Below are 22,599 nucleotides of genomic sequence, written 5' to 3' on the forward strand. Positions count from 1 at the left end.
AAATTCTCCAGAGTATACCAACAGCACTTGGAGCCATGGCTGAAATCCATTCATTCTCAATTGTATATCAACATTTACCTCTGTGCATTAAAGGAGAATAATACAAGTCCCAACATGTTTTGATGGGAATTGTATGAAAGTCCTTGATGACAATACTTGGCAAGCTATTTGTCAAGAATAAACTACATGAAAGAATTTCAAACAAGGAAAAATCTGCAAATGCTGGAAATCCAAGCAACACACACAAAATCCAGGAGGAATTCAGCAGGCCAGGCAGCCTCTATGGATGCTTACCTTTACAAAATTATTGGATTCTAATTCAACCTTATTTTAAAGTTCTTTAAGAGATTTGATCACAGAAGGAGAATGGTTGAAGTGTTGTTCCAGTAGAGCTTGGAATAATTAGCAGTAAAATGAACTACACTCTAAAATGCCAGCTCATGCATCATCTTTTTCTGAGTGTAATAATGTGCTTTTCTTGGGGTCCAAGGTCCCTTCAGTTAATGGTAGCTATCCATGACATAAAAAAGATTGGGAACCCCTGCTATAATCCTCTATCTTCCTTTTTTCCTCCCAAGTTTTTGAATCAGTTGCTGGAATGCTGGTGCCCTTTGATAATCCTCCGTCCCTTTAACAAGCTGATGCATGTTTATCTATCAGGTGTATTTATTGTTACACTGCTAAAGACAGAAATGGGAAAGAAATCTTGTAGACTTCCAAGAGACGTCTAGTTTGTACAATTCTACAAAGATGGAAAGAAAATTACTGCGTTTGAATTTTCTTTATCTTTAATTGCAAAAAAGCTGCAAATTTTCCCAATTGCTTTTAACTAAATGATAAGCCTAATATATAATGTTTCACCGAGAATAAATCATTAACTTACAATTAAAAAACATTATGGCTAATATTACATCAAATCCATTAAGATTTGCAAACAAATTTATTTCTTTATAACTCCACAATTATTCAGTTAAAAGGCCTAATATTCCTATATGAGCTTTACTAAACAGAATTCTATCTTACCAATAGCCCTTACAAAGGGATAATGGATTACAAACTGTAATTATATTCTTTGAATTTTAATCAATCCCAATTTTACAGTTTAGGAGGTGTGCTATAATTTAATCAAAGTCTTCTGGCTTTCTGAACTGTAAGACAGATTAAGCAATTAATTTTGCTATTTCCTCTCTCAATTTGGATGACAATATAAACAGAATAGCTTAAACAATTAAAACACTTAAAAAATATTCAGTAATTTGAATGTGGTCACTGGGGTGCAACATAATCGGAATAAGACAAAACAATATGTGGGTCAGAACTGTTAAGCCATCGCAAAGATTGCATTATTGGCTGCTTTGCCATGCACAAACAGTATAATCTGCCAGCATCATATGGCTACAGGCATGGTCTTCAGTCTGTTCCTGCCTGAAATCCTTTGGAACAGCTAAAGGAAAGGAAGTGAAATTCTATTTTAAAATAAATTAATAATGTGAATGCAACAAAGGACAATGATTATATGAGCAGGATCAACAGCATTGCGATGCTCAAAGGAGAGAAGGAAATGAAACATAAACTTAGAAATCAATGTAGCTTTGGAAATAATTGTGAGAATTATTAGTGCATGGTGGATGACTGACGACAGATTGTCAATATTTCATGCACACACACGTCTGTGTTTAATAGAATTCAATATTGAATTCAATATTACAATATAGAGAATTTAGGAAGTCTAAATTTGAAAGACTTCACCACCTGCATTTATTCCTTTTATATAACTTATTGAAATGCCAAGCTATTACAGATGGCAGACAGGTTCTAAGAGAAGACTGCCATCTGCTGGCCATCCAGCAACACTGGAATTTATTATTTCCACCTTTTTTTACATTACTGATCTCATAAATTGGTAAAATGTTTATTATTGACACTTGTACTAAGGTTTTAAATACCATCCATACAAATCAATTCATTACAACAGTGCACTGAGATACAGTCGTATAAGGTAGAACAACAATAAAGCAAAATAGTGCTACAGTACAAAGAAAGTGCAGTGCAGGTAGACGATAGGTGCAGGGCTGAAATGAGGTAGACTGTGAGTCAAGAGTTCATCCTATTATACTAGGGAACCAGTCAACAGCAATATAACAGCAGGATAGAAGCTGCCCTTGAGCCTGGTGCTATATGCTTTCAAGATTTTTTAAATTTTTTGCCAGATAGGAGGGGGAGAAAGAGAGGATGGGATCTTTGATTACGCTGGCTTCTTTATTGAGGCCATGAGAAGTATATACTGGGTCCATGGAGTGGAGGCTTGTTTCTCAGCTGCATCGACGACTCTCTTAAGATTCTTGTGGTCGGTGGTGAGGATCAGAGGGGAAATGCCAATTTCTTTAGCCTCCTGAGGAAGTAGTGGCACTGGTGAGCTTTCTCAGCTGTGCCATCAATGTGGTTGGACTAAGTCAGGCTATTGGCAATGCTCCAAGTCATAATATGGAACTAGTGTCAACCATCAGCCAGACAAGACAAGGTAGGGGTGGAAGAGCTAAGTAGAATGTCCCGTGTTCTGTATATGCAAGCATATCAAATCAAGTTAAGTAAAGTTTATTGTCATTTCACTCTATACATGTAAACCTTCAAATGAGACGTTTCTCTCGACCAGAGTTAAAGCATAGAAGTACACATCACACACATACAGTTGCCTACAAAAAGTATTCACCACCTCCCACCCCCTGGATGTTTTCATGTTTTATTGTTTTACAACACTGAATCACAGTGGATTTAATTTGGCTTCTTTGACACTGATCAATAGAAAAAGACTTTTTCATGTCAAAGTGAAAACAGATCTCGACAAAGTGATTTAAAGTAATTACAGGTATAAAACACAAAATAATTGATTGCATAAGTATTCACCCCCTTCAAGTCAGTATTTAGTAGATGCACCTTTGGCAGCAATTACAGCCTCGAGTCTGTGTGGATAAGTCTCTATCAGCTTTACACATCTAGACACTGCAACTTTCCCCCATTCTTCTTTATAAAACTGCTCAAGCTCTCTCAGATTACATGGGGATTCTAAGTGAACAGCCATTTTCAAGTCCAGCCACAAATCCTCAATTGGATTGAGGTCTGGACTCTGACTTGGCCATTCAAGGACATTAACTTTATTGCTTTTAAGCCATTCCTATGTAGTTTTGGCTCTATTGCTGGAAAACAAATCCTCTCCCAAGTCGCAGTTCACTTGCAGTGTGTATCAGGTTTTCCTCCAGGATTTCCTGTATGTTGTTGCATTCATTTTACCTTCTACCTTCATAGCCTGCTGCAGCGAAACATGCCCACATCATGATGCAGCCACCACAATGCATGACGGTAGGGATGGTGTGTTATTGTTGATGTTGAGTGTTTGGCTTACGCCAAACATAATGTATAGTCTGATGGCCAAAAAGCTCAATTTTGATTTCATCAGTCCATAGAACCTTCTTCAAGCTGACTTCCGAGTCTCCCAGGTCTTCTGGCAAACTCTAGCCGAGATTTCATGTGTTTTTTTTCAATAGTGGCTTTCTCTTTGCCTCTCTCCCATACAGCTGCAAATGGAGAAGCACTCGAGCAACAGTTGTCGTATGCGCAGTCTCTCCCATCTCAGCCACTGAAGCTTGTAACTCCTCCAGAGTTGTCATGCGTCTCCTGGTGGCCTCTTTCACTAGTCCCCTACGGCCTGCTCTAGGCATATTTACAGCTGTGTCATATTCTTTCCATTTCTTGATGATTGATTTAACTGTACTCCAAGGGATATTCGGTGACTTGGAAATTTTCTTGTATCCATCTCCTGAGTGTTCTTTTGTCTTCATGGTGTAGTTTTTGCCAGGATACTGACTCACCAGCAGTTGGAGCTTCCAGATACTACAATCAATTGAAACACCTTGACTGCATATGGTGATCTCCATTTAACTAATTATGTGACTTCTAAAGCCAATTGATGGCACCAGTGATAATTTGATGTGTCATATTAAAGGAGGGTGAATGCTTGAGCAATGAATTATTTTGTGTTTTATATTTGTAATTAATTTAGATCACTTTGTGGAGATCTGTTTTCATTTTGACACGAAGGAATCCTTTTCTGCTGATCAGTGTCAAAAAAGACAAATTAAATCCACTGTGATTCAATGTTGTAAAACAATAAAACATGAAAACTTCCAAGAAGGGTGAATACTTTCTTTGGTATTGTATAACGCACAATAACTTTAGAAGGTATGGATAAATTCTACAGATGAATTACGCATAACTAAAGTGCATAAATTAAATATTGTAAGGTACAGAACAGGTTATTCCACAGACTTCAATGGAACTGAATTTTGGGTAGAGTACAATGCACTTCTACCTTTATAATGGCTCCTTAGTTGCATAAAGCAGGGATGAATTTTAAGGCACTAATATTCTTTCGCAGAAGCACCCATTTTTATGTCCTTTTCAGCTGGACTGAATTAACTTTTGTCAACAACTGAGGAAAAGAATTTGTACAGCTCCCCGAGATCTAATGCAAGGAGAAACGCTGCACCAGCAAGGGAAAGGTTTCACTCTTACAATATTATTTTCATGGTTTTATCTGTTACAAGTACTTTATTAGCACTGACATTAAAATTTGCTGCCTCAAAAAGGAAACTTCGTTATTGGAAGTAATTGGAACCTAAACCTGGATTAACCAGGTATTGAAAACTCTTGCACACTGAACGAGTAGACAACAATGCTTCTGTTAAAGAAGTGTAAATTATCTGCCTACTATTAGTCTGAGATACTTCTGTAAATTGTGAAAGAAAGTGCATAACATTTAAGTATCTTTTATTAAAAGTTGCAAACAGAACTTTCAACAGAAAAATAAATTCAATGCCATACCAATTCTTGACAATACAAGATTCTAATTTCTGGACCTGATGTTTAACCACAAGGATGCACCTCCCTGTAATGGGAAGTACTTACTTTAACAGAGCAGTATTTAATTACCTATTGTACATCTGTTTCCAATGTTATTTGTGCAACATTTTCAGGAGCAACGCCTCTGTAAATAGTTTGATTTGTGCCTTCCTCTTAAAGGTCAGATATGTCCACAAAGTTGCTGAAAGTGCAAACTGATAACTACCTTAAGAAAATGAGGCACATGGGACGGTAGTAAGCAAGGCAACCAACACATTATGCAGTTACTTGAAGATTGGAAGAAAATGCAGAGGGACTGAATTGAAATCTAGAATAGTAAAAGAAATAAAGAGAAGAGAGACTTATTGGATTGAGAGAGAGAGAAAGAGAATGTAAAAATGTAAACAGAAGAATATAAAATGGTTATTTTAAAAATCTTTTTATAAACCACTCTTTAGCCAGAGAGTGGTGAATCTGTGGAATTCAGTTGCCACAGGCAGCTGTGGAGGTCAAGTCATTGGGTATATTTAAGGCAGAGGTTGAGAGATTCTTCATTAATCAGGGCATGAAAGGGTACAGGGAGAAGGCAGGAGATTCAGGCCGAGAGGGAAAATGGATCAGCCAAGATGAAATGGCAGAGCAGACACGATGGGTTAAATGGCTTAATTCTGCTCCTATGGTCTTATAGTTTTAAACCATGAAGTCTGAACAACTGTAATCATTAATTTATCAGGACTTTTGAGGTTGACTTTAGTACTAACAATAATGACATGTATAAAAGGGTATAAATTATTGGCCATAAGTATTCACAGTGCCATTAATTTGTAACCACTTTGGAAGGCCAACAAATTCATGACTTTCAATGAACGCTAATATAGAGATAAAAAAACAAGATGCTATTGTCCCAAACCTAAACACACAATACCACCATTCAGATGACAACCACCCATTTACCCTTCACCTGATGTCACTGCATCTGTTCTGAATAGGTGTAGATTTAGGCATACTCCTTTTATGTTATTTCAAGTCTATTGTGTACATCTTCATTTGGCAAAATCTCATTGGCTAATAGTAGAAACTACATCAAGTTCCTAACCTTTAAACTCTTTCATTTACGGCCCAGAATAATAACTAAGATGTGGCAGCAAGTGTAGAAATAAATGTGATTTCTCTAGGAGTCAAGGTGCCTTTCGTATTACAGGACTAAAGATGGATATACAGGAACTCCTTTACATTTAATGCCTAAACTTCCAATATTTTCATAAAAATGTATATTTCTTAGAGCAAAGAATGTAGGTCCCACACATCCTGATCTCACAAGAGGTTTATAAAGATTATGAGAGGCATAGAGTAGACAGGGGGTATCTTTCCCCCAGCGCAGAAACGTCTAATACCAGAGGGCCTGCATTGAAGGCGAGAAGAGGTAGGCTCATAGGGGATGTGAGGGGTAAACTTTTTACTCAGAGAGTGGCGGATGCCTGGAATGTGCTGCGTGGTGTGGTGGGAGAGGCAAGTACATTAGGGGCTTTTAAGAGATGTTTAGATAGACACATGAATATGAGGAAGATGGCGGGGGCGGGGGGGGGAGAGATGGACATTGTGTAGGTAGGAGGAATTAGCTTTAGGGGGTTTTTGATTTACTTTTTAACTGGTTCGGCACAACATTGTGGGCCGAAGGGCCTGTTCCTGTGCTGTACTGTTCTGTGTTCTATCTACAAGGATTCCTCAGTAACCTATTTTCCCATCCTGTTTTTTTAATCTGCAATCAATAAATATTTTATTGTACATTTTCTGTAATTGATGTCTTTGTTAACGTTTAATTAAAATCATTCATCACATAGCGACGCTCACAGCAGTGGTTACAATACATGAGGTGAGAGTAATGTGTGGCTTGCTCTTTCTATTACCCCAGATGAGGCATAACATGTTTATGACATAACACAGAAATTCATGGTATGTTGGTCATTTCAACTTTTCTCCTCACTCCTGAGAAAATTACCACTGAGCTACACAAAAAGGGGAGGGAGTGGGACTCTAAATATATATAACTAGCAGAGTGAACTTGAAGAATTACTGACAACTAATTTATTACTCTAGTCCATTGGATTAGCTGCTGAAAACAGCTCAGCTACTCCAAGCAGCTGTCCTGAAGACAGCATTGGAAGTCGCAGTAGTCTGGCCCATGGGGTTGCCACAGCATAAGTGGGTCCTGCAGTTCCAGCAAATTATTGTCTGCTTTCTACCAAGTGATAAATGGACCTGAGGTCTGGGATGTAGAGAGTTATTAAGCGCTTTCCATAATGTGTAATTACAGTTAATTTTCTGAAGATACCTAAGTATCAAAGCATTCTCACCAACCTAACTTTGCCACTGAAAGAATACAAAGCATTGTATGTGCAAAAAACAGACACTAAGATTTTTAGATCAAATAAAAACTTAACTATTAATAAACTAGACTGTATTATCAAATCAGGGCAACACTTGTTTCGTATGAGAACAAAGCACATAGTGAATTAGATAGTGATCTGTAATCTACACAGCAGCCTATGGTGACTTGCAGGAAGGACATACAACGTTGCAAGAAACTTCTCAACATATTTTTTTTTATGATGAATCAGATAAAAGGGAGCCGGGAAATTCAGTTCATATGAACTGATATGAACTCCATCGTTCAGAATGAACGACTTGCTATTGACCCGGTCTTCTGTGAGGTAATAGTGTGAAGTACAGTCATCACAAATAAATGTATCAACTTAACAATAGGTGAGAGGTGGTTCAGTTGTCCTTGAAAATAAATGCCCACCTATGTGATCCAACTCAGACACGAGAGAAAGCTTTTTATAGACACCCTGGTTAAATATATCCACCAGAAGAACTATTGCAGGCAAAATTAGGATGGAACATAACCAGTTTCCTTTTGTGAGATGAAGTTGAATAGGAAAGGGTTGGAGGAATGGGATTGATAGAATGGTTCTTACAGCTGGTATAGACGATGGATTGAATGGCTTCCTTCTATAAACTACAGAAATGAGATGAAAATATGAGAAAGCCCATTCTTTACAAGTTATCTCATTGTGTCTCTTAGTTCATCCACCTGTTATTACATCCTTGTTATTCCCCCTCCCAAAAAAACCTCTTTTACTGCTACATTTTTTTGTAGGGTTGTAAAGCCTGACGGCATGGGAATGTGAGAAAGCGTGGGAAGCACAATCACATTTTTGGAGATTCTCTGGAGGTACGCTCCTGAGCTAAGGATCAATCTTTAGTTCCATAAATACCCGCATTCCCATGCCGCTGAAACCAAGGCTGCAAATGCTGGAGGAATTCAGCAGGTCAGGCAATCTCTATGGAAGTGAATGAACAGTTGTCGTTTCTGGCTGAGACCCTTCTCCAGAACTGGAAAGGAAGAGGGAAGTTGCCCGACGAAAAAGCTGGGCGGGGGGAGGGGAGTGGCGTTAACTGGATGGTGTTAGGTGAAGCCAGGTGGGTAATAAAGCTAAAGTGCTGGAGAGGAAGGAATCTGATAGGAAAGGATAGTGGACCATAGGAAAAAGGGTAGAAAGATCCGAGGCAGTTGAGAAAAAGTAAGAGGCCAGAGGAGGGAATAGAAGAAGGGGGAGAGGAAGGGAATTTTTTTTTACCTGAAGGTGAAATCGATATTCATGCCATCAGGTTGGAGATGACCCAGATGGAATGCAAGGTGGTGCTTCTTCACCCTGAAGGTGACCTTGTCTTGGCACAAGAGGAAGTCATGGACCGACATGTCAGAACAGGAATGGGAATCAATATTAAACTGTTTGGCTACCAGAAAGTTCTGCTTTTGGCAGATGGGGTGGACTTGCGTGATGAAGCGGTTCCCCAATTTACAAGGGGTTTCTCCAATAGAGAGGAGGCCACATCAGGAGCACCAGACACAATAGACACCCCCAGCAGATTGCTCACCTGGAAGGAACATTTGGGAAGAAGGAAGTGAACAGGCCGGTGGCCGCTTACAGGAATACATTTTGGCCCGCAAGGTCGACTGTACTTTTTTCCATAGATGCTGTGTGGCCTGCTAAGTTCCTCCAGCATTTTGTGTGTGTTGCTCGGATTTCCAGCATTTGCAGATTTTCTCTTGTTTGTAGGAGGTGAAGATGTGTTTGGTGGTGGGATCCCTTTGGAGATGGCAGAGGTTGTGGAGAATGATGTGTTGGATGGGGATGCTCATGGGGTAGTAGGGAAAGACAAGAGGAAATCTACCACTGTTAACGTGACAGGAAATGGGGTGAGCGTGTATGTTCGGAAAATGGAAGAGATGCAGTTGAGGGCAGCATCAATGGTGGAGGAGGCAACTGCGGTACTTTGCAGAAAGAGGATATCTCTGATGTCCTGGAAAGGAAAACCGCATCCTGGGAACAGGTGTAGCCAAGACAGAACTCAGAAAAGGAAATAGCATTTTGTTAACACAATACACAGTAGGCGTATGTATCACTGTGGATTTCTAGCATCTGCAGAATTTCTGGTGTTTATGATTTGCTGTAAAAGCCTTGATTGCTCATTTTCAGCTGCTAAAGCTTGTGGAAAGCTGGCTGTGTCATTAGGAAGACAGTGAAGCATGAATTTTAAAATATAACTGCGGCAGATGTTATTGCTCCTTTACATGAGCAATGTTTAAAAGGTGGAGAATATAGGGGTATAAACTATGTAAGGCAGATGGGATTGGTACAGTCCTGATGAAGGGTCTCAAGCCGAAACATCGATTGTTTACTCTTTTTCATAGATGCTACTTGTTCCTCCAGCATTTTGTGTGTGATGTTGGAATTGGTATAAATTGGCATCATCGTGAGCCAAAGAGCCTGTTGCTCTTATGTACTGTTCTGTGTTCGAAGTTCATTCTCAGAGTTTTAATAGTTTCACATCCAAGTCACTTCTTAGGCTAAAACAAAACAGGCAAGACTGGTTACCAGGTAAACACAATAGTTATCCCAACAGATTCAAAGAGGACATGCATATTAACGTGTACACAGTAATAATGTATTAAAGGCTTACTGGGTGAAATAATGAGGGCAGTTTGCATGAGCCTGTCTCGTGTTCCTTTGAATTTACAAGACTTTAGGACATCTCATTTATTTGCTTGTGATGATATAATCATTCAGTAAAGATCCTGAGACTTTATTTCCTTTGAAATCGGAACTCACATCAAATAGGACAACAGACAAAATTAGAGATAAGTGTTTGGGAGAGAAAACAGGAAGCACCTTTTCTCCTAAAATTTAACAGCCATGTTGAATATCCCCTCTTTGAGGCCTGTCTTGTTCATTAACCCAATAGTCTGGGCCAGTGAATAGTTAATCAAATAGCGAGAAAAATGGGCTTTAAAATAATGAAGGATAAGAAGTCAAGAAGAACTGAAATCAAAAACCAACAGTAGGGTTTGTTAAGCAAAGTATAGATCCAGTAAAATAAGGTCAGGAGGGTCAAGGGAGAGACATCCAGCCTAATAAAAATACTAGTCCTCCCTCGGTAATGAATGAGCAAATGATGGGCGTCCTGTACATACAAAGGGATTGTTCAGAGACCAGCAGGACGGATGGGGAATGACTGACTGGGTTTTATTTTCTGCTAGGTGTAAGTAAGGCATTTCCTGTGCCTTCTCTTTCCACCCTCACCTGAGCTGAAACAATCACGTGCTACAGTGGCATGCAAATGTTTGGGCACCCCGGTCAAAATTTCTGTTACTGTGAATAGTTAAGTGAGTAGAAGATGAACTGATCTCCAAAAGTCATAAAGTTAGCGATGAAACATTCTTTTCAACATTTAAGCAAATTAAATGTTACTATTTTTACTAAATGTATTATTATTGTCTTGTACAATTTTAGAGTAAAAAAAAAAGGAAAGGAGCACCATACAAAACTTTGGGCACCCCAAGAGATCTGAGCTCTCGGATAACTTTTACCAAGGTCTCAGACCTTAATTAGCCTGTTAGGGCTGTTGCTTGTTCACAGTCATCGTTAGAAAAGGCCAGGTGATGCAAATTTCAAAGCTTTATAAATACCCTGATTCCTCAAACCTTGTCCCAACAATCAGCAGCCATGGGCACCTCTAAGCAGCTGCCTAGCACTCTGAAAATTAAAATAAATGATGCCCACAAAGCAGGAGAAGGCTATAAGAAGATAGCAAATCGTTTTCAGGTAGCCGTTTCCTCAGTTCATAATGTAATTAAGAAATGGCAGTTAACAGGAACGGTGGAGGTCAAGTTGAGGTCTGGAAGACCAAGAAAACTTTCCGAGAGAAATGCTCGTGAGATTGCTAGAAAGGCAAATCAAAACCCCCATCTGACTGCAAAAAACCTTCAGGAAGATTTAGCAGACTCTGGAGTGGTGGTGCACTGTTCTACTGTGCAGCAACACCTGCACAAATATGACCTTCATGGAAGAGTCATCAGAAGAAAACCTTTCCTACATCCACACCACAAAATTCAGCATCAGAAGTTTACAAAGGAACATCTAAACAAGCCAGATGCATTTTGGAAACAAGTCCTGTGGACTGATGAAGTTAAGATAGAACTTTTTGGCTGCAATGAGCAAAGGTATGTTTGGAGAAAAAAGGGTGCAGAATTTCATGAAAAGAACACCTCTCCAACTGTTAAGCACGGGAGTGAATTGATCATGCTTTGGGCTTGTGTTGCAGCCAGTGGCACGGGGAACATTTCACTGGTAGAGGGAAGAATGAGTTCAATTATACACCAGTAAATTCTGGAAGCAAACATCACACCGTCTGTAAGATGGCTTCTACAACAAGATAATGATCCTAAACACACCTCAAAATCCATAATGGACTACCTCAAGAGGCGCAAGCTGAAGGTTTTGCCATGGCCCTCACAGTCCCCTGACCTAAACAGCATCGAAAATCTGTGGACAGACCTCAAAAAAGCAGTGCATGCAAGATGGCCCAAGAATCTCACAGAACTAGAAGCCTTTTGCAAAGAAGAATGGGCAAAAATCCCCCAAACAAGAATTGAAAGACTCTTAGCTGGCTACAGAAAGTGTTTACAAGCTGTGATACTTGCCAAAGGGGGTGTTACTAAGTACTGACCATGCAGGGTGCCCAAACTTTTGCTTCAAGCCCTTTTCCTTTTTTGTTATTTTGAAACTGCAAAAGGTGGAAATAAAAAAGTAATCTTGCTTAAACTATTAAAGAAATGTGTCATCTTTAACTTTATGCCTTTCGGTAATCAGGTCATCTTTTACTCGCTTAGCTATTCACAGTAACAGAAATTTTGACCAGGGGTGTCCAAACTTTTGCATGCCACTGCACGTTCAGCCAAGCATATATGAGTGATGTTAAACCTGATTCTGATATGGGTCTCTATTGCGGACTGAGAGTGGGAAGATGGCAGGGAGAGGGAAATCATGGTTGGGAAAAGGAGAATGGAGAGGGGGGGAGCAGGAAGGCACCAGAGAGACATTCTGTAATGATCACCAAACCAATTGTTTGGAATCAAATCACTACCTGATGTTTCAGAGTGTGGCTGCACCCATGCCAATACCTGTCTCAGCACTCCTTCTCTGCTACCTGTCCCACACCACTCCTGTGGCGCTCCACCCTTGCAATTCCCAACCCTCTTTGCTCCTACCAGAATTACAGAATTACAAACTTGCTCTCCGCTCTGTCAGCAAGTACAGTCCTGTACAATGTATCCAAGTTTGCTGGTTTTAGAGACAACAAAGTTATGAAAAGGACATAGGCTAATAAGAGACATAAGCAGATTAACTGAATGGGTAAAAACTTGGCAGATGAAGTATAATGTGGAAGAATATGAAGTCATCTACCAGTAGAAATCATAGTAAACTAGAGTTTTGTTTTGAAAGCTGAAAATTTGGAAAATTGGTATTATGTCCTTGTGCAAAAAAAAAGAAACTTAATATGCAGATGCAATAAAGGGAAGTGTATAGCACTGCATAGTGCTACAAAGAAATTAATCCATATCAGTAAAAAAATCTTGTGGTAATAACCTGGAGCTTTGGTGAGACCACACCTAGTTTCATTAAATTAGGTAGGATCTACTTGCCTTCGAAGCAGCACAACATTCCTGACCCTGGAATTTGGGATAGGCTTGGTATGGAAATTCAGCCTGGAGTTTGTTCGCCGTTCTCTGGAATCAGCAAAGCTCAGACTCTGAGGGATAAGTACTACCAGTTGATCCACAGCCTGATGCTGAAATCTATCAAAGCTAACAAAGATTAAACAGTAAGCAAGTTAATAAAATCGGCAAATGGCCGATACAATTTAATTTGGATACATCTGAGCAGATACAGGATACAGGAGAAATGATCCTGTCAAGTGCTTGGAAGGATCTGACTAATAATCCAGAGATCGTAAGATTAACAGCACTGCTACAATGAGGGAATCTGAATTCAATTATACATACAAAATGAAAGTGATCACAAAACTGTCAGCACGTTGCAAAAAAAAAAGAACGTTTATTGAGGTCCTTTGAGGGAAGGAAGGAAATTTGCTGCTCTGTCTCAGTCCCCCCTACTTCTACAACTCCTGTCCCACCCTCTGATGGAGCCATTAAGTTGTGTTCAGCACAAACAAGGGTCGCTGGAACCCAGTATCCCTAACAGTGATGCTCACATATGTATCTAGAATTAACGTTTAAGACACGATTGGGTTTTGTGTTATCCGAATCCATTCATACAAGGATTGTGGGTCTCACTGGCAAGGCTACAACCCACCAGCGTTCACCTGTAATTAGTGTGGGAAGTTGCATTTGAGGTAGGGCATCCTCTGTGATCTTACTGAAATTTGCTTGTCAGTGAGGCCCACATTCCTTCTATGAATGGGAAGGAAGAAAGAAAACCTAGAGATGTCTTAAACTTATATTCTAGGTATGCAAGCATCACAGTGGATATCAGCCATCCTTGGACTGGAAACAACTGAATGGATCCGTTAGAGGGTGGAACTGGACATACTTTGAGGCACAGTCATTGGGTTGAATACAATACTTCCTCAGTCCTGAAGAAGGGTCTCGTTGAAACGTTGACTGTATACTCTTTTTCATAGATGCTGCCTGACCTGCTGAGATCCCCCAGCGTTTTGTGTGTGTTGAATCGGATTTCCAGCATCTGCAGACTTTCTCCTGTTTGTATAATACACCAGCTCTCTTCCCCTATGTTGCATATAACGGCCAGTCAGTAGTAATAACTGCATGTACAGCAATGACTTAACATTCTGCTCAAATGAAATAGGAGAAAAAATGGATTTGTCAATGGACACAAATTTCAAGTGCAGAATGGAAGGTCCTGCCTGTACTATATAAGTTGTTTATTTCGAACATACAGCAGAACAGTGCAATACAGGAACAGAACCTTCAGTCCATGATGTTGTAGCAAGCTGATTATACTGATAATACCTGATGAAGGATCAGCTCGAAATGTCAGCTCTTTATTCTTCTCCATTGATGCTGCCTGACCTGCTGAATTCCTCCAGCATTTTGTCTGTGGGTTTCCAGTATCTGCAGAATCTTGTATTTTCGGAAGCCACTATGCCACCATTGTGCCAATCAGACATGTACCAAAGTAAACTGCGATATTAATATTTCGTATTCAATTTTGTTAACAGGAATCACAATATTGTTTCTACCTCTAAACACAAGGTGGCAACCTGGAGTAGATTTCAGAATCTCTTCATAATCTTGTCATTTATTACCTCAGGGATAGTGGATAAGCAACTTACTGGTACATTTCACCAGATGTCATTTCCTGACCACAACAAAATTATGTCCTGTGTTGTACCTCAGTAATGGAAACTTCAGATATTAATATATCACTAAAAAAAATCTGTCAACATGTATCATGCAAGCCATACCAATATCAAATACTTTTTGTTATTATTATTGTATAAGCCATGTAACTTTTTCTTTTAAAAAGTAATTTAAATGAATTGTTTTATTGAAGACCTCAGCCTGTTTCTAAAGCCTGGGCCTTGAGAAGGTATTTGCCCCCTGGACAACCACTGTACAGAACCTCACAGGTAACATCTATTCTGGATAAATTAATGGGACTGAAAGAAAATAAATCCTTGGGAATAGATTACCTTCATTCCAAACCTTTGAAAGAGATGGTAGATGTACAAACTATTGTCATCCAAAATTCCATTCCCATAGACAGGAAGATAAAGATTGTAAGGCCACTACTGAAGAAAGGTGAGAGAAGGTAAATATAGAACTAGACTGCTGGGCCTGATGTCATCTTCAGGGAAATTGGTGGTTCCTATAGTTAGGGGAACGGTAATGACACACAGAAAAAATAGTAATAGGTTTGGGCAGGGGCAACATAGATTTCAAAAGAGGAAATCTTTGTTTTGTGTAGATAGGTACACGTGTAAAAGGACCTATTTCTCTGGTCTATTGGCACTACAGCTCTAAATCTGCTTCTGAGGCTACAGATATTACAGTATGGGGGAAACGGTTCATTTGGACTTTCAATAAGGTGCCAAACCAAAGGTTATTAAATATAATTATGGAACACATGATTTAATGTGAATTGATAGAAGTGTAAACATAACTTAATACATGAACACAAGGCACTGATAATATTTAGATTGATAATATTGATAATACCACATTTAGAACATTGTTAACAGGTCTGCTGTTCTACCCAAATGATGGATGACATAGGTTAGAGGAAGTGCACCAGAATGGTTCTTCAGATGGAAGGATTTACTTCTGAGGCGGCTCTTGTGTCTGTGCACAACCGCATATCGAATATATAAAGGCACACACGCGGGAGATGGCTTTAACTGGTGTATTCATATTGTAGTGAGAGAACAAGAGAACAATGTGCATACATAGGCAACAGCGCATCTGCGGACAACAGATCAATATGTACCCCGGGGGGCAGGGAGGAGGGGGGGAGTCATTGCTCTCAAAGAAATAGTTCCATACATTACAGGGACATTAAGTAGAATTGGCCTGTACAGTTTAGAAAAATGGGCAGTGATTACACTGAAACAGATGAACTTTCTACAGGACTTGATAAATTCAATGCAGGAATGAGGCTTCCTTAGGTTTGGGTATCCAGAACCCATGGTCATATGTTTAAAGGGGTCAGTTATTCAAGACCAAATGAGAAGAAATTTCTTCACTCTGAAGAGAGTGAATATTCAGTCAGTGCTGTTGTGGGTGCTGTTGAGTATTCATATTTTAGTTAACGTGCAAAACAAGGGATGTGGGGTTATAGCAGAAGAGTAAAGGGTAGCCTTGATTTCTTTGATAATGGAGCAGGTCTAAGGGGTGAAATAATTGTTTTGTACTGCTAATTCTTATACACTCCGTGGCCAGTTTATTAGGTACCTCCTGTACCCAATAAAGTGGCCACTGATTGTATGTTCATGATCTTCTGCTGGTGTAAGTCCATCCTCTTCAAGATTCGACATGTTGTGCATTCAGGAATGCTCTTCTGCACACCGCTATCGTTATGTGTGGTTTTTGAGTTACCGTCGCCTTCCTGTCAGCTTGAACCAGTCTGGCTATTCTCCTCTGACCTCTCATTTTGCCCACAGAACTGACACTCACCGGATATTTTTTTTTGCACTCTTCTCTGTAAACACTGGACGGTTGTTGAAAGTCCTAGGAGATGAGCAGTTTCTGAGATACACAAACCACCTGCCTGGCATTAACAATCACTCCACAGTCAAAGTCACTTGGGTTACATTTCTTCGTCATTCTGATGTTTGGTCTTAACAACAACTGAACCTCTTGCATGTACCTATAGATTGAGTTGCTGCCACATGATTGGCTGATTAGATATTTGCATTAATGAGCAGGTGTCAGGTGTATCTAATAAAGTAGCCGCTGAGTGTAGATTAGACCATTTTTCAGAATGTCCAGATATTTAAATGAAACTACCTGCAATTTGCAAAATGCTCTATGGAATTTGCATGATCACAAGTTGAAATGGAGACTTCGACTCAGAAAGTGGAGTTTTAAAACTTCCTATTTTTTATCTCAAAATATTTTCCAACAAAGCAGATAGCAATTCTTTTAAGTATGTAGGCCAGCAATTATTTTTATTTAAAAAACCCATAAAGCATTCACAGATTAAGATTAACTATTCAGGATTATCAGGACCATTCTCCTAATATTGCCAGAGCTTTGCACTTAAGGTATCTCAAAACGTCCAGTTTTTTTTAAGCTTTTGCTGGACATCTCAAGAGACCTATCATTTCAAAACGTAGAACAAATGTCTAGACTACACACACATTTCACTGTAATCCCAGCATCAGCCTAAAATGTACCCAGTTCTCAGTGATATACTTCCTCACTGGACCAAGATCCCAGAGCTTTACTGTCTCCCTCCACTTCTAAAATCCATCAGATTTTCAAGATTCCATTCTGACGTTACACAAACCTCAGTCCCAATAATATTCATAAGAAAGTTGCTATTTTCTGAATGCAGCACACAGACTTACATAAGACATTGTTCAGTGAACATATGTGCCAAAATTCTGTAACACAACTCCAATAAGCACTGACCACGGGCCTATGAATCAAAATCAAAATACTATGGATGCTGGAAATCTGACGTGAGAAGCTAATTGCTTTAGATAACAGTCAGATAACAATTTGTGGAAAGAGGAAAAGCGTGAATGTTTCAAGCTGTTGACACTTATCAGAGCGGCTCTGATTATACACCATTGGGCTGGAATGTGAATTATTTCTCCTCTCCATAGTAGAGGCAGACCTGCTAAGTTTTTGAGATATTTTCTGTTTTGTATCTGGAGATATGAGTGACGGCTATATTCATAGCACTTTCCATAAGTGGTCATTCCAAACCTCAATATGCTATAAAATGCTACTTAATCAAAATATAATATTAATATCAATATTATTTATTTTAAGAGCTTGTCTTAAGAAGTTAGGAATTCATGAATCACCTTACTTAATTAAGGCCATAATTCTCAGATCCAGAAAGACTAAGAATTACTCTGATGCAGAGTTTAACTCATAAAACCTCAAAAGGAACTAAGAATTAACACGTTATATTCCCTCTGGGATATCTGTTCCTTGTTCAGCACTAACCTTGGAATGTTTAGGCTGGCTTTCACACTTTGCAGAGTCATCATCAGATATCTTTACACTGGTGAAACTGTCTATTGAACATGAAGAAATTGCTTGGCACAAGTCATCAAAATCCTTATCGCGGCTCTCTCTGATTTCCAGCAGAAGCTTTGATAGCTCCCCAGGTAGTGCCTCACCTGCCAACAAAAAATGCTCAATTATTCCAATGAAAGTGAAAATGTTCAACACTTTAATAGATAAGCAAGCTTTACAAATTCTTTTGAAATTAAAGTTCATAAGGAATTATGCTTATAGTTAAGTTGAAATGGGAAAGACTTAAATATTATATTATACCCAGAAAATATATACTTCGTTTGATAACTTAAGATAATGCACCTCAGCACAGTGCATGACTTGCAGTCCTGAATCAGCTCAGCTGCTATTTAAATCCTTGATAACTCGAGATACAATAGTCACAAAAGCCTACTTTATCCGGCATTGATTAGTATTACTGCAAAGCAATTAAATTAGTAAAGCTAAGGTGAAGTTCACACAAATAAGATTTACTGTGATGCTACCGTCTTGTAGGAGATATTTTTGTTTCAATTCAGAACTATTTGACTTTTACAACATCTCAAAGCACACTGTCCTTGTCACACATGACATTCTTCACCAAGCTGCAGTTTGGACGTAACAAGCACACTGACACCTCTTTGAGGCTGAGCAGAGAAGATCAGCTACTTTTAAAATTTAGCTGTGTAGAAAATTTTCACGCATTCTTTAGTCTGTTTATTGAGGTGCAAGGATCTTATAAACTATACAGAATCCAAAGTTCTCACCCAAAGGGAGTAATACTTTAGGGCAGTCGTTCCAAACATGGGCAGGGCAAGAGATTGGTGAGGCAATTGAGCTTAAATGTCCACAATGTAAAAATCAATAAAAGCACAATTGGTGCTGTAGTTGCCTAAACCACAGGGCTGCCAGCAGTCTCAGGGAATCCTTGAATCAACCACAACTGCTTAGAAAGAGCAGCTAATGTCATTTATGGGGAGCTAATGTGAAGAGTGCAACTTGCGTTCAAAAAGCTTTGGAACTGTTAAAAAATCTTAGGAGCAAGTAAGAATGAAAATGGTAAGTCAGACTGGAGCTTTAACAGAGACATGATTTTTTTTGCAGGAGAAGAACAAAAAAATTTGTGGGTTGTGTGATTAAAAAACAGCTTCAATTTTTCAGCCGCTTTGCTGATGACAATGTCAACAAATGAGTTAGCCAATTCTAGACTGTGCTGGATTCACAGAACCCATTTTGGCAGCAAGTAGAGTACAATTGAACTTGCAGAGCAGATGTCTGTCTGCACATGATCGTACTCTGTCATTGTCAAAGCACAACAGTGGATCTTGTGTAGGACTGACCCTCCCCACAGTGTGCAAAAGTCTGCTAATAGCACAGGAAGGCCATCAATTGGCAGGGAGACAGACCCTAATATTTGTCGCTAACTTCAGAAGATGAAAAAAGAAGAGGAAAAGTAACTGATGCATGTTATGGGATTTGCAGCCAAATGGATTATCACTGGTTACAATTAACGCTGAGAACTCAACCTGAACTACAGTCCTATACACTAAAACTTTTATTTCTAAGACTAAACCTACAGTTTTACAAAAATGATATGACAAGGAGTAAATAACTTATTTACTTTTTGTTTAGTACAATAAATATGTCATGCCATAACCTAATTGTTTCTCACACAGTAACTTCAAATAAGCTGGAAAGCAAGAAGCGATGACCCAGTTCTATGGAAGACATTATATTAATGCAGTTGCTTTGTCTTTTCTTTACATTCACGAGCAATCTAGTGATAGGCCAGCAGTCATCAATAATGTACGGTGGTCTGGATTGTTTCTTTACATCCTCAAGACTCTGTAAGATTATTGCCTGGGAACTCATCCCAACCAACAATAACTACAGCCAATAAAGGAAACAGCTTTTGCATTGGAAATTAATTCCATTAAATTCTGCATTGTCAGACTACTTGTTAGTCCATGTAGCATTACCTGCTGGGAAAGAATATTTAACTATATATATATTAACTATATAGTCATAGTCATAGTCATACTTTATTGATCCCGGGGGAAATTGGTTCATAAATTATGAACTATATATAGGACTCTCCATCTCATGTTCTTGATAGTTATTGCTTGCTTGCTTATTTGTTTGTTTATTTATTATTATTATTATTATTTTGTATTTGCATAGTTTGTTGTCTTTTCCACACTGGTTGAACGCCCAAGTCGGTGCAGTCTTTCATTGATTCTATGGGTTTTTTCAGTATGCTCGCAAGAAGATGAATCTCAGGGTTGTATATGGTGACATATATGTACTTTGATAATAAATTTACTTTGGGCTTTGATTTGGGGGCCTGTTTGTCATAATTCCCACTCTGTTAAAATCTATACTTATTCTTCTTAAGGTCTCAGAGGAAGTCGGATAAACAGAAAATATCTCCAATTATTGCATTAAAACCGCAGAATGAATTGTAAATGTATATTATATCATACATGCTCAGCAGTGAATTCCCGTGAGTATTTTAACTTCAAAGATCAGACTACTTATGTAAGGTGGTCAAACGTCATTATTCATGATACACATCACTGACCCTGCATTCAGTTTCTACATCACAGTCAGTTTTACTGTGCTGTCCTCACCACAGTGCTTTTGTATCTTGAAAATGTGGCTGGGTTGGATATATCCACCATGTGTGTTGGGAATGACTGGGAAATGTATACTTGTAGATACTCCTATGAACTATTTAACACGGATAAAGCAATAAATGAAGACTATCGACCCTTTTAGTTTGAACATTATGAAGTTTGAAAGCAAGCTTAAGAATTGGATTATAATCTGCTATTGGAGACTAACACTTCTCATACAATAAAATCAAAAGCTGACACGCCAACTGACAGTTGTGATAAGAGCTGCTGAAAAATGTTGCATTGTAGAAATATTTAGACATACGCTATAAGACCATGAGACATAGGAGCAGAATTGGTCATTCAGCCCATCAAATCTGCTCTGCCATTCCATCATGGTTGATTTATTATTCCTCTCAACCCCATTCTCCTGACTTCTCCACATAATCTTTGACCTAATTAGTCAAGAACATATAAACATCCACTTTAAATATACTCAATGACTTGGCCTCCATAACCACCCATGGCAACGAATTCCACAGATTCACCACCTTCTGGCTAAAGAAATTCCTCCTTGTCTCTGTTCAAAAGGGACATCCTCTATTCTGAGGCTGTCCACTCTGGTTCGAGACTCACCTACTACAGAAATATCCTCTTCCCATCCACTCTACCTAAGCCTTTCAATATTCAATAGGTTTCAGTAAGATCGGCCCTTATTCCTTTAAACTCCAGCAAGTACAGACCCAGAGCCATCAAACGTTCCTTATACATTAACCCTTTCATTCACTCAATCACTCTCATGAACCTTCTCTGGATCCACTCCAATGCCAGCACATCATTCCTTAGATAAGGGCCCTAAAACTGCTCACAATACTCCATGTGCAATTCTTTATGAAGCCTCAGCATTATGTCCTTGCTGTTATATTCTAGTCCTCTCAAAATGAATACTAACATTACATTTGCCTTCCTTACCACTGACTGAACCTGCAAGTTAACTTTTGTTAACCAAGTGCTCAAGGACTCCCAAATCCCTTTGCATCTCTAATTTTTGGATTTTTCTCTGTTTCGAAAATGTTCTATATCTTTATTCTGGCTACCAAAGTGCATGACCATACACTTCCCTACATTATATTCTATCTGCCACCTCTTTGCCCATGCTCCCAATCTGTCAGACCATCTGCTTCCTCAGCACTACCTACCCTTCCACCTATCTTTGTACTGTCTGCAAACAAAGCCTTCAACTTCATCCTCCAAATCACTGACATATCAAGTGCAAAAAAAGCAGTCCCAATATCAACCCCTGCAGAACACCACTAATCATTGGCAGCCAACCAGAATAGGCCCCTTTTATTCCCACGCTTTGCCTCCTGCCAGTCAGCCTAATCTTCTGTCCATGCTAGTATCTTTCCTGTAATACCATGGGCTCCTATCTTGTTAAGCAGCCTCACGTATGGCACTTTCTCAAAGGCCTTCAGAAAATCCAAGTAAATAACAACCACTGACTCCTTTTTTGTCAATCCTGTCTGGTATTTCCTCAAAGAATTCCAATGGATTTGTCAGGCAAAATTTCCCCTTTAGGAAACCATACTGACTTTGGCCTGTTTTACCATGTGACTCTAAGTACCCCAAAGCCTCATCCTTAATAATGGACTCAACATCTTTCCACCCACTGAAGTCAGGCTAACTGGTGTATAATTTCCTTTCTTCTGCCTCCTTCTCTTTTAAAAGAGTGGACTTATATTTGTAATTTTCTAGTTAGACACATTCGAGAACCTAGTGATTCCTAGAAGATCATTACTAATGCCTCCAAAATCTCTTCAGTTTCTTCTTTCAAAACCATGGGGTGTAGTCCATCGGGTGCAGGTGACTTATCTACTTTCAGACCTTTCAGCTTCCCAAGCACCTCCTCCTTAGTAACAGCAACTGCATCCATTCTGCCCCTTGACACTCTCAAATTTCTGGCATAGTGCC

At 39.1% G+C, this 22,599-nt stretch overlaps 1 protein-coding gene across 14 annotated transcripts in view; it reads right to left on the reverse strand.

The window, feature by feature from the left end:
• anks1b (ankyrin repeat and sterile alpha motif domain containing 1B) overlaps window positions 1–22,599 on the reverse strand; it is an 870,400-nt gene that overhangs the window by 373,086 nt on the left and 474,715 nt on the right. For all 14 annotated transcript variants that reach the window (XM_063072533.1, XM_063072513.1, XM_063072522.1 and 11 more), the window contains one exon: window positions 17,963–18,138. In XM_063072533.1, coding sequence (XP_062928603.1) covers window positions 17,963–18,138 — 176 coding nt within the window. The remainder of the gene's footprint in view (window positions 1–17,962; window positions 18,139–22,599) is intronic.

This window comes from Mobula hypostoma, chromosome 20 (assembly GCF_963921235.1).
Source record: "Mobula hypostoma chromosome 20, sMobHyp1.1, whole genome shotgun sequence".
In the NCBI taxonomy this organism is placed as follows: Eukaryota; Metazoa; Chordata; class Chondrichthyes; order Myliobatiformes; family Myliobatidae; genus Mobula; species Mobula hypostoma.